The 17,491-nt window shown below is 42.2% G+C and overlaps 1 protein-coding gene across 1 annotated transcript in view; it reads left to right on the top strand.

The window, feature by feature from the left end:
* Positions 1–17,491, top strand: part of ERC2 (ELKS/RAB6-interacting/CAST family member 2) — a 604,303-nt gene that overhangs the window by 437,253 nt on the left and 149,559 nt on the right. Inside the window, exons 8-10 of the mRNA XM_027767061.1 lie at positions 4,975–5,112; positions 13,607–13,747; positions 17,217–17,357. Of these exons, the coding sequence (XP_027622862.1) occupies positions 4,975–5,112; positions 13,607–13,747; positions 17,217–17,357 (420 nt within the window). The remainder of the gene's footprint in view (positions 1–4,974; positions 5,113–13,606; positions 13,748–17,216; positions 17,358–17,491) is intronic.

Below are 17,491 nucleotides of genomic sequence, written 5' to 3'. Positions count from 1 at the left end.
GGCATGGCTGTCCCCACTGCAGAGTGATATCTCACTTTCTGTTTCTCTGTCTCTCTGGCAAATGCACATGCCCTATAGCAAAAATCCCTCTCTCAAAAAAAGAAAAACCAAAAAAAACTGCTTCAGGACTAATGGGATGTTGGGAATGTGAGGGACTCTCTCTGCTGCATCCCTGCGTGGTCAGGACCCTGGAGCAGCATGTCTGCAGAGCTAGTGCTGGTGTCCAGTGGTCAGTCGCAACTGGGGCTAAACACTGTAGCTCAGTGCTTAGTCTTCAGTGGCTGGGACAAGACCAACTGCGCTGTACTAGTTGCATCAAAACTTTGGGCATCATTTTGGGCTATTTCCCCAGACCCTGGTTCTCCAGGCATCTGCTCTTTTGTGAATTACCCTATTTTTCTACTTGAATCAGTCTGCTGTTCCTGTTACGTCAGCTGATAACTTTAACTGATACCCTATGTGTGGATACACAAACTCCAGATATATGTCTTATGGAGAGAAAAAACTTTATTAACTGGATTTCAGAAATGTATAATGAAAACAATCTGGAAGATATCTTTGGGTCCACTTTGCAATTATGAAGATGCCGAAGCATGTGTTAGGTACTGTGTGGCTATGTGTAGACTTTCTCCATTACTTACTCTTCTTTGTAGAAATCCAGAGCCAAAGAGACTGAGCCATTCCCTACTGTGGCCTCTTTGTTTTAGATAAAGCATCTTATCTATTTATAGCTCCTCTTGTTCTTCATTCCTTCTTTTATTGATTCATTAAGTTACTTGTGATATTACCAACGCGATAGGGTGCGGTGGCCAGAGGTACAGCGTGAGTAAGACAAGTCTCTTGTCTTGATTGCGCTCACAGCCAAGTAGTGGAGCCAGACTTGTGAAGAGGCAATTCAATAGTGTGTGAAAAGTGCAGAGTCGGCCTGGCTTGGTGGGGGGAGTCAGAGGAGTCCTCTGGAAGAGACAAAGAGTGGGTTGATATGTCACAGTTTGAGTAGGGCTTGCACAGGTGAGAGTTGGAGTGGGAAGTGTTCCAAGCAGAGTACACGGGCAGGCAAAGATGGGGAAAGTAGAGAGTCTGGTCCTAGGCAGTAGCAGAAGTGCTTTGGTAGGGAAGGAGCCTGGCTGGGGGTGGTGAAAGAGCCAGTGAGTGATGCCTTAGAGGATCTCGTGTGTGATATTGGGGGATTTGGGCTTTATTGGGAGAGCAACGGGGGGGACACTAAAGGGTTTGAGGAAGGAATTTGTACAATTGCATCTGCATTTTAGGAAGATCACTCTGGCTGCAGTGTGGAGACCAAAAAAGAAAAAAAGGGGGGGGGGGAGCAGATATGGAGCCATGGAAGCTATGGCCATTAATCAATGACCACTTTTGTGCTAGGGACTGCACTGTGCAAAAACTCACAGCACAGCTTCCTCCTGGCATTGGCCCTCCTTGGAGTTGGCAGCCTGGGAAGAAGGATTCCATTAGCTTTTGGTTTGGTTTGGAGCAAGAGTTTCAGAAGTAACTTCAAGCCACTAGGATTAGGGCTCTTGGGTGACCTCCTGGCCTTGAGCTCTTCTCCACCCGTTTCCCCATCTCCATTGGTCTGCTCTAGAAGGCACAGCCAGGACCAAAAGGCAGCTCAGTTCAAAGACAAAGGCAGGGTGACTCTCCAGCCTCCTATGTTCAGGCCCCGCTCCCTTACTGTATCAAGTCATGGTGATCAATGAGTTGTCTGTATTGCTAAGATGGATTCTAGTTCTGTAACACATGAAATTTCTCATAAAACCTTCAATTTCCGCCCCCAAACCTTCTCATCGTAACTCTAGTTTTCAGTTTGCTTCTTTTCCAATTTCTGCTATTTGAACCTTGTACAACCTCACTCTTTGAAGAAAGAAGTTCCAAACATTTTTCTTGTAAATGTCATAATAATTTGTGAACATAAGAAAGTTGTATAATATTTTCAAAAGACACAGAATTTTACATTTTCCCAGTCTTCTAAAATTTAAATTTTAAAAATTTAGTTCCCTCGGAGTTATAAAGGAGGATTTCCTTTTATGAAACAAAAACTTATGATTCAAAACTCATTTAAAGAACTATTTTGATATTTGTAGTTAGTTTTAAAATATCCTTTTATTCTGTTTATTATGTTTAAGCAAAATAAGTTGGCAGATGCAGAAAAGTTTGAAAAACAGTAAAATCATTAGTCACTCTGTTGCCAAATTAAATATTTTAGTGGGTTCCTTTTATATATTTTTTTGTTCTATGCAAGAACTTTATTTTTCTTTTTACAAAATTAATGTCATGTTATATTATGCTTCCCTTACTTCCATTTAGTTGGAAATTATATACAAATATGATTTTAAATACTTGCTTAAGAGTTCATGGTTTAAATGCACCAATAGTCTGTAATTGCTGGCAACTTGGGCAGTTTAGTTGTAAGTGGGCATTTGTGTTATTTCATTATTGATTACTTACTTATGAATGTAGTATTTCTTAATGTTACATATAACTGTAAACTAAAAATTGCTCATACTCTTACCAGCCAGATAACCCTTATTGACATTTAAAAATAAAATAAAACCCACATGGTTAGAAAATTTAAGCAACAAACTATGGAAACATAGAAAAATGAAAACCAGAAGTTTGCCTTTACCTCCTGCCCCCTAGACCTTTCTTAGCAAAAGGTTTAAATTTCTTGAAATTCCTCCCTCCCCCACAGAAGTATGTCTATCTATTTATGGGTTTATTTTAAGACCCATTCCCCACACTGTTCTGCGTCTTGTGCTTTCCTAAAGAACCACTCTTGGTGGTCCTTAGCAGCATCTCCTCCCGTGGTGCACCTGCACTTCTACCTTTAAACATGCCTTCCATTCTGGGTCTGTTGGTCCACCTTCTCTGCAGTGTCATTGGCTCTTCTGGGTTCTCCGATGTCAGATGAGTACTGAGAGATACGTGCCCAGCTCTCACCATGCAGTATTTCTGCAGCACTCGGCCCCAGCCTGCTTGCAGTAGGCCCTGACCCCTTAACCTCCTTAGTCTTCCCAATCACGTGACGAGGCCCCAGCGAGTCTCGCGGAAACTCACAGCTGCCAGTTTCCTTTGGCCTCTATTTCCAGTACCCAGAGGCCATTAAAATCACACTTACCACTGCCCAGGGCTTTTACCCTAAGAGAAAATCTCTCCTCTATTGCCCAGGGCACTGTTTCCCAGGTAGCTAGGGTGGGCCTCATCCCTTTGCTTGGAACCACCATGGATTTGCACACACGTGTGCACACAGATGTCTGTGGGTGTGGTGTGGGCGTGCTCAAGGTAAGAATGTACACTTTCTCCAAGGTTTAGTCCTCTCAGCGGCCGCTTCTTCCCTGCAGCGGCGTTGTTCTGACGCATGCCCATCCCTGTTCTTCCCCGTGCTCGCGCTTGTTTATGGTGTTGGCTAACCGCATGAACACTTGTCTGGAACGGAGGAAGCCTTTGTTTTGACTGGAGATGATTATGCCTTTGGAGTTCCGGTGTTGTCCATGGCGGGACAGTGAATTCTCACAGGGGCAGGTGGGTGGGAACACATGGCATCTGATGAGGGAGAAAGTTAATTATTTGTTCAGTAACCTGAGTTTCAAGAATCTGTCTCAAGACAAATGAAATAAAAAATGAAGGAAGGAAGGAAGGAAAGGTGGACGGAAGGATGGAACAGAGGAAGAATGGCAGAGAAAGAAATAATAAAAGGAAGGGAGGGAGGGGGAGGGTAGGTAGGAGAGAGGGACGGGGAGAAAAACCCCACTTCTGTTAGCCTACATGCTTTGTAGCCGTTGGAAAAATGAGTCAAGCCCATCTCCTGCCGAGTCTTGCTCAGCAGAATCCTCGTCTTCGCCTCCACCGCTGTTTTTCCGTGGTTACTGCTGTCACCTCTGCTGTCACCATCTCCTCCTCCTCATTACTACTGCTACCATTCCCATTATTCATTACGGTCATTTGATTCACGCTAATGAAATCAAGTCATCAAAAAGCGTGTTCGAGTCATCCATGGTGAAACACGCCTTTGGAATGATTCCCTGAGAAAGCTGGGTGCAGAATACAAATATTTTGAATGGACTTATCTTGGAGTTGTACTGCTATTTTTCCTTGTCATTTTAAAACCCTTAATACGAATAAATTGTTTGTATAGTGGGGCTTTTTTTAATCCTTAGATAAGAAATCCATGCTTTGAAAGCAGAGAATAAAAACATGAATGATAATGTCCGCAATGCCCTGAGGTCCCTGCTGCTGCCACTGGGCAGGCGTTGTGATTGGCTCCTTGGTGTGTTTATTTCAGGCTGCAGATAGTGGATAAGAGTGGCTGGTTGGTTGCCAGCACATGACTTAGTTGCCAAATGGAGTGTTTAGTACTTGTTGCATTTGACTTATATCACAAGTTCTTCCCATTAACAGTCTGTTGGTGATAACCTACTTGGCTTTTCATGTGGTTACTTCGAAACAGCCACTTGACAACATTTAGCATATCACAACTTTAATGCTCAGTAAGAGTGAGTGAATGACCACATGGCTTCGGGGTTATACCAACGCAGTTTTCAGTGCAGTGAAGGCACCCAGCGTACGACTCTGTTCAACGAATGAATGAATCTCGTTCAGACATTTCCTTAGCCGACTGTACCACGCTTAGATCTATGGACCTGAGACTTAAAAGGCTGTTAACCTGGATACAAAATACATAGAAATAATAGTGCTTACGCATGTCCAAATGGCTTGCGTTGGTCTGGAGGGAAATACTCTGCTCCTATCTACGTTTAAATACAAAGTTGAATTAAATTGAAGAATGCAGGTCTCATCGCACAGGCCTTGAGTGTGGGTCACAATATAACCTTGTAATAATACCAATCTCCATAATCTCAGGCTGTTTTTCTGCGTTTATTTTGTACAGATCCACTTCAGGAATCTTGCCCCTAGAAGTATAATACAATGTGTATTAAATATGGTGATCTTCCTTTTTAGATTGAAAACTTGCAAGAACAACTTAGGGATAAAGACAAGCAACTGACCAATCTGAAAGACAGAGTGAAGTCCCTGCAGACGGATTCCAGTAACACGGACACGGCCCTGGCAACCTTAGAGGAGGCCCTGTCAGAGAAGGTGAGCTTGGGTTAAAAAATGCGGGAATCAGGGTTTAGGGGACAGGGTTGGGAGGAGAAGAGACAAATACACTTGAATGTACCTGCTTTTCATACTTGCTGACACTACCTGAGGTTCCACCTGGGTTTCCCCCACTCTTATGGTCCCTTTTCAGTCAGGAGTATCTTTTTGAAATGCAAATCTGATCACATCACCCTTGGCGCTCCTTAAAACCTTCTCTAGCTTGTCCTGACTCTTAGATAATAAAAACTGAAGTCCTTCACCTGCCTCGCAGGGTTCATTCTTCCCTCTGAGTTGGGTCTTGGCTGATTGGCCACCTCTTTGCCTGCCTGTCTTCCCCTCCTTTGTGTCCACACTCACTCCCCATCTCATCCCTGGTTCTTGGTCCCCCAGCTGTGCTGACGTTCTGCATTTTCAAGTCTACCATGTTGCCTTCTGCCACAGACTCTTTGCACATGCTACCACCCAGCCTTCCTCTCTGCAGAGTTGATTCCTCTTCTGAGAGATCAGCTTCCTGAGAAGCTGTACAGGAGTCAAGAGTGAGGTGTGAGGAACTGGAGTGCCTGAGTTCACATTCTAGGTCTGGCACTTCTTCCTTTGGGCAGCGACTCAAGCTCTCAATTCCTCTGTTTCTTTATTTGAAAAAGGGAGTAATCATAGCACCTACCTAGAAAGAGTATGTTGAGAAGCGAGGAATCAGGATATGGAATGTTTTTTAAAATAGTAGATATAGAGGCCAGCAGGTGGCGTAGTGGTTAAGGTGCTAGACTCTCACACAGTCTACCATGGTTTGAGTCCTGGACCCGATGGCTTGAGACTCATACTGGGTGTGTGTGCATGCGTGTCCAAAAATCTCAGGAGAAGAATGGAGGACAGGGAATTGCAGTGTGGCCATCCCTCCCAGGAGGTGATTTCTCACTTTCTGTCTTTCTGTCTCTTTCTCTGTCTCTCACCCTAGAACAAAAATCTCTCTAAAAAAAAAAAGTAGATACAATAAGCTATCGCTGTTATTATTACTTTATCCATCATTTCCTTAGCGACACCTCCTAGGTTTCCCATTATGTTTTCCATGAACATCCCAGAGCTTTTTTCACAATTATAATCGTCCATTCATCTGCTTTTAATGTGATGAATGGCCTCTGCCTGGATCCAGACCTAAGCAGCACATCGGACGTGTGTGCCAGCTCACCCTCCCCAGTGCCCGCACAAGCCTGCATGGGGGCGGGGGCGTCAGTGTGTACTGGTCCAGTGAGCCGCCACCGTGTGACAGGGACTGTGCAGGTTTTAGGGTGCAGCAGAGGAGAGAATAGGCTGTCATGAAGTTTAGATTTCCTGGGAGTGAGGGGAGACAGACAAGAAATAAATAAGTGACATGCACCAGGATTTCAGAGGTAATAATTTCTACCCAAGTAAAGAAAACCAGGAAGGATACTGGGAGTACTGCGTGGAGTGCCAGGTCAGGGCCTTAGTGAAAAGGTAACGTTTAAGGAAAGGCGTGAGCCATGAGCACTCCTGGAAGGAGAACATACCGAGGGTAGGGCAGATGCAGGGAGGGTGGGAAGAGGGCGAGAAAAGATAAAGATTGGCTTTTAACAGTGAAAGGGAGGGGAAGCCATCTTGAGTGTTTCTTATGGTTAAAAACATTACTTTGAATAAAAGAACGAATGAATCAATCTATAAGGCAAGCAGGTCTTTCTGATTACTGACTATATTTCTAGTCTGTTTCAACCTGACTAAATTAGTCCATCATTCTCTGGGCACCTATTGTTGATACTCTACCCTGGAGGTGGATTTATGTATGTAGCATATATGAAGATCACGTGGGCTAGGTCTTCAGTTCTAGCACTTCCTCAGTTTCAAAGAGTGTCAACGAGCCGACAGCCAGGAACAATGCAGGTCAAGTACTTCAGGAATTCTGAGAGTTTAGTTTGCTTGGACACGTAATACGTCAGTGAGGCTCGTCAGCCTACATTAATGACATTACTATTTTCAACTATAACTTGAAACAAAGAAAAAAGATCTTAGCTTTTAAAATGTACAAGTAGACCCTGATGTATATTTCTTCTTTGTCTTTCTCCTCATTTGTGATTATGCAGCACTTTGTAGGCCTTGCCCACTGGTGCAGCTGTAGCCTGGGGTTTTCCTTTCGGATGTCCTACTGTGGTATATGGATGTCCTGCTATGGGAGCAGCACTGTCTCCTGTTTTGCCCTATATAGTTCATATAGTCTGTATATTCCGGGGTATCGAAGTGAAGAGGATGGAGACCTAGGGGCCAGTCCCACCTCTGTACTAACTGACTGGCTGGTCACTCTCCTCCTAGGACCTCACGTTTCCCATCTGCAGAATGGGAGGATTAGAGTAAATGGCCCATGGCTCCCTAAACCAGTGCATTCTAAAGAAGGCTTCTCTGTGGCCTTTGGAATTATTAGGAGGTGCCTGTGAAAATCCAAGTTGTTCGGCCCCCATCTATACCTATAGAATGGTAACCTTGAGTCAGGCCTGGGAATCTGCACTTCAGCAAGCCCGTCACTCCTAGTCCTAGTGATGAATACTTCAGTCTGCTCTATAATAAAAATATAGGTGCATGGGACCAGCAGTAGACGTAATGGCTATGTTGCTGAACTCCCATGTAGTCGACCACAGTTCGAGTCCCAGACCTGGTGGCTTAAACTCATGCCGGGTGCGTGTGGGTGCATGCCCAAGATCCCAAGAGGAGAATGGAAGAGAAGGGATTGTGGTGTGACCATCGTAATACGTCAGTGAGGCTCGTCAGCCTACATTAATGACATTACTATTTTCAACTATAACTTGAAACAAAGAAAAAAGATCTTAGCTTTTAAAATGTACAAGTAGACCCTGATGTATATTTCTTCTTTGTCTTTCTCCTCATTTGTGATTATGCAGCACTTTGTAGGCCTTGCCCACTGGTGCAGCTGTAGCCTGGGGTTTTCCTTTCGGATGTCCTACTGTGGTATATGGATGTCCTGCTATGGGAGCAGCACTGTCTCCTGTTTTGCCCTATATAGTTCATATAGTCTGTATATTCCGGGGTATCGAAGTGAAGAGGATGGAGACCTAGGGGCCAGTCCCACCTCTGTACTAACTGACTGGCTGGTCACTCTCCTCCTAGGACCTCACGTTTCCCATCTGCAGAATGGGAGGATTAGAGTAAATGGCCCATGGCTCCCTAAACCAGTGCATTCTAAAGAAGGCTTCTCTGTGGCCTTTGGAATTATTAGGAGGTGCCTGTGAAAATCCAAGTTGTTCGGCCCCCATCTATACCTATAGAATGGTAACCTTGAGTCAGGCCTGGGAATCTGCACTTCAGCAAGCCCGTCACTCCTAGTCCTAGTGATGAATACTTCAGTCTGCTCTATAATAAAAATATAGGTGCATGGGACCAGCAGTAGACGTAATGGCTATGTTGCTGAACTCCCATGTAGTCGACCACAGTTCGAGTCCCAGACCTGGTGGCTTAAACTCATGCCGGGTGCGTGTGGGTGCATGCCCAAGATCCCAAGAGGAGAATGGAAGAGAAGGGATTGTGGTGTGACCATCCCCCCCGGGGGGGGGGGCGTGATTTCTTGCTTTCTGTCTCTCTGTCTCTCTCTGTCTTTCTGGTGAGTGCATGTGCCCTATAGCAAAAACCTTCCAAAAAATAAAAAAAAAGAAATATATATATACATTACATACATACATATATGCGCTAAAGAAAGACCTATAATCCTATTACTAGATGGTCTTGATGAAAATTACAAAATTATAACTTTAAGATTAAATTGTAAGAATTACCGGATGTTATCTGAATACTTACAAGAATATATGATAAGATGACTTTTCAGGGAAATCTATTCTTCCCTTCCCCTTCCCCCCTCCCCTGCAACTTTTAAGAATTTGTTTCCAGGGCTCTTGGTAGTAATTTTGTTTGTGAAATTGAAATCAGGGGCTGTTGGCCTGAAAACCGTCCATGATGGGGTGTCGTTTTTGCATTTTTGGGTGACAGGATGGCAGCCCATTTCTACTCTTCATCTCTTTCTTAAAATCCACAGGCGTAAACGTATCATTTCTATGTCATGGACTCTTGGCAGGATTTTATCATTTTTTTTCTTTCTGAACCCTATTAAGATTTGATTTATTCTAGTTTAAGTCCCAAAGTAATTCCCAGATCTGAAACTACTCCCTTTATTTAAGTACTTTTTAAATGTAAGCACTCCTTTGGGGCTGAAGGGGTGTTGGGCAGGAAAGCTGAGGTCTGTGGGAGTCTGGCCACCTAGGCTGTCTTCAACGGATGATAACTGCACCATCTGGGGCAAACCTCTTCTTCTCTCGGAGTCACTCAGTACCTCATCTTCCAAATGCACGTGAGGACTAGGTGGCCTCTGAGTTTTGTACTCTCCTGGAGCTGCCTTGGCAGTGAATTATTCGGTTGGCTGATCTGTGGTACCAGGCGCCTGACCTCTGAACTGGACGGTATTTGAGGAGTTGAGAACTTAGTTGCTAGAAGAGCCAGGCAGGGAACAAAAACGAGGGACATGGGTTTGGTGAAATGCAGGAGGGACTGCTGGTAACCGAGGCGAGCTAGAGTGTCCCTCACTTGTCTCAAAACATTCAAGTCCAGATTAGAAAAAAACAAAACAAAACAAACACAACAACAACAACAAAAAAAAAACCATGATGTTCAAGCCAAGCAAAATAGTACTGAGGACCAATCTGGGTTGTGGGCCAGGAGGAATGTGTGTTTCTAAACCCTATTTGCATCTGATTTTTAGCTTTTCACAGAAATGAAGGATAAAAATAAATACAATGCAACTTGTTGGGGGGGAGGGGATTTTCAAAGGTGCCAAAATCAGAATGTATTTGAAAAGCACAGATAAAACCATTGAATAGGAATTGGCAAGGTTCTCTACATAGGATAAAGAATAGAAGATTTATTTTAAAACATTGGCTCCAGTGAGTATCAAATCTTGGTGCGTATCCAAATAATCTTATCACCTAAGTAGCTTCTGAAAATCTAGCTTCCTGGCCTCCCCCCCTTTTTTTTAAGTTTTTTTTTTTTTTTTTTTTTCATACAGTGCATGTGTTTATAAGAGAGAGACAGAAGGAGGGAAAGTGAGAACTCACCCCCTGGGGGGTGGGCAAGGATGACTATGCTGCAATTCACAATCCCTTCTCATGGAAATGCCCCTAGTGTGATTTTTAAGCCATCAGGTCTAAGATTCTAACCATGGTTGTGAAAGTCTAGTGCCTTAACCATTATGCCACCTGCTGGCCCCCAATTTCATTCTTCAGAGATTCTGATTCATTTGTTCTTCTGTGGAATCTAGGAACCTGTGATTTTGAAGCATGCCTAGGGATTCCAATGGAAATGCTTGGACAGCTAGACTTTGAGAAACACTTCAAAGATGGGAAATGGGCCCACCCAATGAGAGGAAATGACTTACACAGAAATGACAACTTTGGACACGTGCAACATTATTCCCCATAACGGGGCCTTGGCAGACATCATTAATCGATTGTGGCACATGCTGACTTTTCAACCCACTGCTCCCAGAAGCCACTTCCATCTTATTTATGTTGGCTGTTGGCTGAGAAATCTCAGCCTCCCTTGGACTATCCCAAAGCTCATAGGTTATGAAGGAGGACTAGAACTCAAACCTTTCAGTATTTGTGCTGTCCATAATGTCAGTCTCCTTTAAATGACTTTTCTCTCAAAAGTCTCATTTTTAGCCACATTTAATTGAACAGATCCTCTGGAACAAAACATGGTGTGAAAATAAGTGATTAAAAAGCATCATAGATCCATAGGTATGCTTAATTATTAGCTAACCTTTGGCTGATGAATAGAACCCATTAGGCACTATTCACCATTTTTCTTGGATTACAGCATCCAGGGAGTGTGTTATTCCTTTTCATTTCCAGAAACTTAGTCAAATACTAAGAGTATACCAAAAAAAGAAAAAAAAAAAAAGAAAAGAAGGAAAAAGCTGCTCAGTGAGTTAAGATTGAGTATGACTTATAGGATAGACACACAGAAGCTCATGGGACGAACCCACTTTATTTATAAAGCTGGTCTCTCCAAGCTTTGCTGTAGCTACGACACAGATAAGCAGCTGAAAAAGTCAGAGAGCAGGACTGGAGGCCACTGCTAGTCAGTTCCCACCCGGTGATAAAGCACAAAAAGATTAGACCTGTGCAGGGCCAGATGGGTGTGCAAGGAATACTTGCCAATGCAAATAAGACTAAAACAAGAACACATTGTTGGAATTTCTGCAAGTTCGTTGTTAATCAAGTCAATCATGGCATATTAGGGCCTTTTAACACATGTTTCTGACATCTGGCCCTGCGCAGCTGACAGTTAAATTAGTTTTGTGATTGACGGAGAAATATTTTGTAGTATCGAATCATCAATAACACTTAAAAACATTATAGCGCTTGCTGATTTGTTTTGTCATCGATGCCCGTTCACTAGTACAAGTGCTTAGAACCAAATCAACCTACTTTGCAAATGACACGGACACCTTCTGGATGTTAACACACATGCTTAATTTTATGATCCTACCTTTGAAGTCAAGATGATCCTGAATGTGAGTTCTTATTCCTTCCATTAGCCTTTTTAATCACCTGTTGTATGACAGACAGTTTGTGGGGACCTGGGATGAAAAGAGTCATAGTATTGATTGTCCTCTGCAAAGCTAGGCTGGGAGGAGGCACATGCAGGAAAAGCACATGAAGGAGGCCAAGTAGAAGTAAAAGTCATGTGATCTGGCCAGAGGAGTTCTTCAGAAGGCTTCACATCATGAGGTGACACAGTTTGGAGCTTTAGAAATGTCACTCCAATATCCATGTGGTAGAAATGATGGACTGGAGAGGACTTGGTGGCAGGTTGACCAGTTGTAGTATAGGCACAAGGCAATGAGGGTTCGGTCGCTGAAATGATTACAAGCCTCGAGAGACTTACAATGTAGCATGGCCATTTTCTTCTTTTGTAAATCATGTTATCACTTGCCTACCACCATCAAGGGAGAATAAAATAAGCCTGTAACTGGAATTAAGAAGAAAAAAGCATAGACAATTAATAGACTCATTTGTTCAATTCCATCCCAACAGTTGTAATAATACACTTATTTTTTAAATTTTTATATTTTTAAATAATTGCAAAACACGGATGGTACTTTTTTCCCTTGAAAGCATTAAATACATAAATTACTGTCATCGGGGTAGGACAGTTACTTCCTCAGGGGATTTTAAGTCACAGGCTGAGTGTTCAACCAACTTCCCTCTGCATTAAGCACTACTTTACAGTTGCCTTACGTATCAGATGTTTTCTTGAAAGCCTCTTGAATCCTCAGGCATACTGCTGTATCAATATTTTTTAACATCATCTGGATATACATTGGATGATTTGAAACTAATTTCAGAAATCTAACTCCAGCTTGGAATTTGCTTTTTTCCCCCACTCTTCTTTATAAGGCTTTCACTTTGATATCAATTAGATTCCACGTTTTTTTGAAAATGTGTATCTGAATAATATTTTTATTTCAGTTTAAAAGTCAAAGGCAGGGAGATCCTCAAATCTTGAATGGCTTCAGGTCTCTGTGGTGGTGTGGTCTCATGGGTGTGACTAAGATCTCAAGACCGTAGAGGATGCCAGAGGGGTCTTCTGTTTATGATCAGTCACCTTGGTTGAGTAGCCCCCTCGGGACTCCAGGTCGCCTCACCTCTACACTTTCAGCAGTGGCACTGGTTCCACCCGTAGCATTGTAATGCTTCATGCCACAGCACCTGGCATGAAATAAGCCCTCTGTAAAGGAAGGCTGCTATTTGAGCTTTATTCAGAGTCAACCAATGCTTTAGAGTCTTTACTGGTTGTCAAGAAGCCATTGAATAAACCTGGAAGTAAACATCTCCTCCAGGCACAGTGGAAAATCACATATAGAATGGGCTTATCCTTAATTTTGTCACAGATTTTCATTGTAAGGTCAACCCGAAATCCTGGTGGACCTATATCCAGGCTGCCTTCAATCCCCCGTCTACCCAGAAAAGAATGTTCAGAAACCAAAGAAAGCTCTTTGATGCCCCATGGGCAGGCCAAGCAAAGGGGGCTATGCTAAGAAGTCTGTTCTCTTTCTCTCCCTTGCCCGGGCAAGGTGTTGGCAATCTAGTCTGGATGTCTGAACCGCCATCTTCTAGGACTGCTGTGGGAATTTGGGAGATGCTGCGGTAAACCAGGACTGGTCTCAGAGCTTGAACAGTGAGATCCCTGGCAGCCATGGTGCCAAGTGTTCTTCCCAAGTTGAAAACTCTATCACTGGTCTTTCCCAGATACTATTAGTCACGACCTCTTTCCCCAAACCCAATTCTGAGTTTCTTGTGTATGTGTTGATTCCTCTGGAACATATCTTAGCTGTATTGCCTATTGTTTTCTTTTGCAGTGAGCTTCGGCATGTGCACAGTCATGTTCTCACCTCTTCTTTTTTAATATTGTCTTACAGGAGAGAATAATCGAGCGCTTGAAAGAACAGCGAGAGAGGGATGATCGGGAAAGACTAGAAGAGATAGAATCCTTCCGAAAAGAGAATAAAGACCTGAAAGAGAAGGTCAATGCTTTACAGGCTGAATTGAATGAGAAAGAGGTGAGTCTGGAGAAGCTAATGAACCACATGGATAGTCCTAATGACCCATATTTGTCATAGCAGGAGAGCCTAGAGATTTGGTTGGGAGAACTATGTGTAAGCTTACGGAACATGGCAACCTTTCTTTGGTAAAGCCACCTGAGTTCAAAGAAAAATATTTCCTATAACTTTCTTGTCAGTGATGACCTATGCATATTTTCTGCATTCTGCTGTGTACAGTACAACTCCTTGAAATTTTTCTTTACATCTTGCCCCATTTGTGTGGCTTCATTTTATATATTTTCAAAGTCCCGTGATCTTTGGCTTGAGACGAAGCATTGATAGTAATACTAATAGACCCACTTTATTGAGGGTCTGTTATATCCTAATCCTTGTGTTGGGACCTCACATTCAGCCTCGCTTCTCAAATGGACGACCCCATACTCTCAGGTTAACATACGTGGTTGTATGCTGGACAGAAAGGTATGAGTCAAATGCGGCTGCTCTTCTAGATTATTATTTTGACATTGCAGTAAATAACTGAAAAAGGTATTTTCATGTGATGACAAATACGAGTCCAGAATATAAATATCACCTGCATTTTCAAATGCTGAAGAAATCTCTTGCTTGAGGTTATGGAGAAGATGCTTCAGGCTGTATCCCTGTGTTCCAAGGGGTACCTGTAACCTCTTCATTTTTCTTGGAGAAACTTTGGTGGGGAAATAGGAGAAGCAGTCATACACGTTATTTTGTTCCATCTCCGCAAGTGTGAGGTATGAGTCGATGTCTACCATTGGCCCCATTCCTACCGATTTCTGTCCATCTCCTTTAAGGCTGTTTCAGACCCTGCTGGACTGCAGCACTTCATGGTTGTCTATTTATCAGATTCACAGTATGGGGAGACTTCAAAAAATTGTGCAAAAGTGGAATTAGGGATTGAGCGTATTTTGGTCCCAACCTTGTTTGAAAACCACTCATAGTTTTTTCACAATATACATTTTCCATGAACTTTTCAAAGACCCCCCTTGTGTTACCTCACCCCCTAGTGTTGATCATTTTATACAAATTTAAATTCCTATCAAAACTAGGAGCCCAGATAAAGGAAGAAAAAATATTGATGAGTAAGAGAAGTTTAGAGGAAAACCAGAAGCAAAATCCATATTCCCTAAAATTTAAGCCCATTATTTTTTTCTTATAAGTATTCTTTTGTTGTTGTTTTGTTTTTGATATGAGAATAAAGAATTTAAGTTCCCTTCCTACTGTGTCACTGCTGATTCAAACTTGGAAGATCTATAATTAACACAGTTCGTACATGACTGAAGGCAGAGAAGCTTTGACCTCATTTGTGACATTCTCTGTTGATTTGAAGTGGTATTTGTGGTGTGAGCAGGTGGTTAAGGTGCTGAACTCACACATGGCTGTGTGTGGTTCGAGTCCTAGATCTAGAAGCTTGAAATTCATGCTGGGAGGTGTGTGTGTGTGTGTGCATGCTCAAAATCCCAGGAGGAGAATGCAGGAGAAGGGCTTGTGGTATAATCACTCCCTGAGGGGTGGTTTCTCACTTTCCTTCTCACTGTTTCTCTGTCTCTCACTGGAGTAAGTACATGTGCCCTGTGGCAAAACCTGAAAAAAAGAAAAAAGAAGAGATATTTGTGGGTTTCATTTTAAAATCAACCTATATACTTGTGATTGAAAAGAGATCGTGATAACATGGTGGAGTATAAACTTTAAGTGAAAATAGTTTTGTAAACTATGCCAATGTTGTATGAATTTCAGGTAGGCGTTCCAAGAAACATTGACTGTTTTTGTATAATGTACCTGGCATTGGGCTGGGTTTATCAGTCAGGAATCTGTCAGAAAAACAGAACCACATTAAAATATTTGACCAGATTAAGAAGTTTATTGGAAGAATTTGGTACTCATAGTTATGGGAGGTAGGCAAGTCTGAATTTTGTAGGACAGACCATCAAGAAGGAGAGACTGCAAACTCCATGCTATTGCTGATATTGTAATCTAGGACTGGAATTTCTTCTTCCTCAGGGGAACCTGAGGAAGGCCCTTCAACTAGTAGAATCAGATCCACCCAGAGTACTGAGAATAATCTCCTTTGCTTAAAGTCAACTGATTGTAGATGTTAGTGATGTCTACAAAATATCTTCCTAGCAACACTTAAGTTGATAACTGGAGACTTATAGACTAGCCAGGTTGACTGAAACGGGCAATCTCACCAGGCAATTGAAAATTCAGAAGGAACAACATATAGTTCGTGCTGTCAGAAGGGAGCTTCTAATTTAGTTGGGGGTAGTAATAGGTCTTTACCATGACAAAATGGTAGATTATAACATCTTATATTATTTCTGAGGAAGTGATATAAAGAAAATTGAAGCAGGACTTAGAGACCTGAGTCTGAAACTTGTATCTGCCTTTAATAGCTGAGTGACCTTTGATAAGACTCAGCTAATGTGAGTCTCAGTTTTCTGACTGGAAACTCTGCCTCTCAGAGAGTTGATAGAAGCACCTTGCTGGGTGATAGGGACCTTCATTATCAAGGTCATTCCAGTGCCCATTAAACAGCCAACATGAAGTATTTGGCAACATCACTGAGAGACCACTGTGTGCTTAGTATCTTCCTGTTTTGCAAATGGATAAAGAGGAAACACTTCATTCTGGGTGAAGCTTGATCATTTTAGTCACATAATGGGATGCTGCTGACTATTTTATACCTGGTGACAGGCATTGCCCCTCTGGGTGGTAACTCTATGCTCAGTAATACATGTAAGTATTGATTCCTTTGGTTGTTGTGATTCAGGCTGTACGAAGATGCTCTTGGCTCCAGGACATGAATGATGACTGGAATAGTTTAGGTAACCTCATGTCTGAGTTGGGGAGACTCATTCTATCTGTTGGATCTGTATTACAGTGGACTAAGACATAAAATCCACGTTATTCAACATTTAAAATTTTTTTTTTTGTCAATTATCCAGATGTTTGAGAGACCACTGATCATTTTTTCTGTGGAAAAAATAGAATTCGATGAAAAGTTAATAGGATGCTTTTATATTTGATTCACCCTTTGCAGGAGGAGAAAGCATTAAATTTGGTATTTTCTTTCATATTTGTCTCAGAATCTGCATGGCCTGACAGCAATAAATGTAAATGGAAGGTATCAGGGTGTCTGTTTTGCTCTGACATGTTAAGACCACCTTGAGATTTACATCATTAACATGACTTTGAGGCACGAAATACGCATTTACTGACCACACGATCTGGTCACATCGGATTCTACGGCAATTAGATCTTGCTCAGTTCTGTAATCTGGCCAACTTTAATTTCCTGGCCAGAGCTGACTATTGTTACCTTCGTAAGACTGTATGTACCCTTTCTGTCTAATGCACATTTTATTGCTGTGTATAGAATCAGTGTATTCAAATAGAAGACATCGCTAGTAGAAATTGCAATGTTTTACTTACTGGCGTTCTTTTTCTTTCAGTCTAGTTTAATTGACCTCAAAGAACATGCATCTTCATTAGCCTCCGCAGGGCTGAAAAGAGACTCTAAATTAAAATCTCTGGAAATAGCCATCGAACAAAAGAAAGAGGAATGTAGTAAATTAGAAGCACAGTTAAAAAAGGTAAGTGAAGTCTAAGAAAAATCACACTCCCTTTAAAATGAATTTATAAAACGGGAAGGGAAGAGACATTTTTCAGAAGAAACAAACTCCTTATCTTTCTCTTTTGGCTGTCTGCTGATAAAAGAATTAATTAA

The sequence above is a fragment of the Tupaia chinensis genome, unplaced genomic scaffold (assembly GCF_000334495.1).
Source record: "Tupaia chinensis unplaced genomic scaffold, TupChi_1.0 Scaffold143906_1, whole genome shotgun sequence".
In the NCBI taxonomy this organism is placed as follows: domain Eukaryota; kingdom Metazoa; phylum Chordata; class Mammalia; order Scandentia; family Tupaiidae; genus Tupaia; species Tupaia belangeri.
The sequence above is the reverse complement of the archived record's forward strand: the minus strand, read 5'-3'. Positions and strand labels throughout refer to the sequence as shown.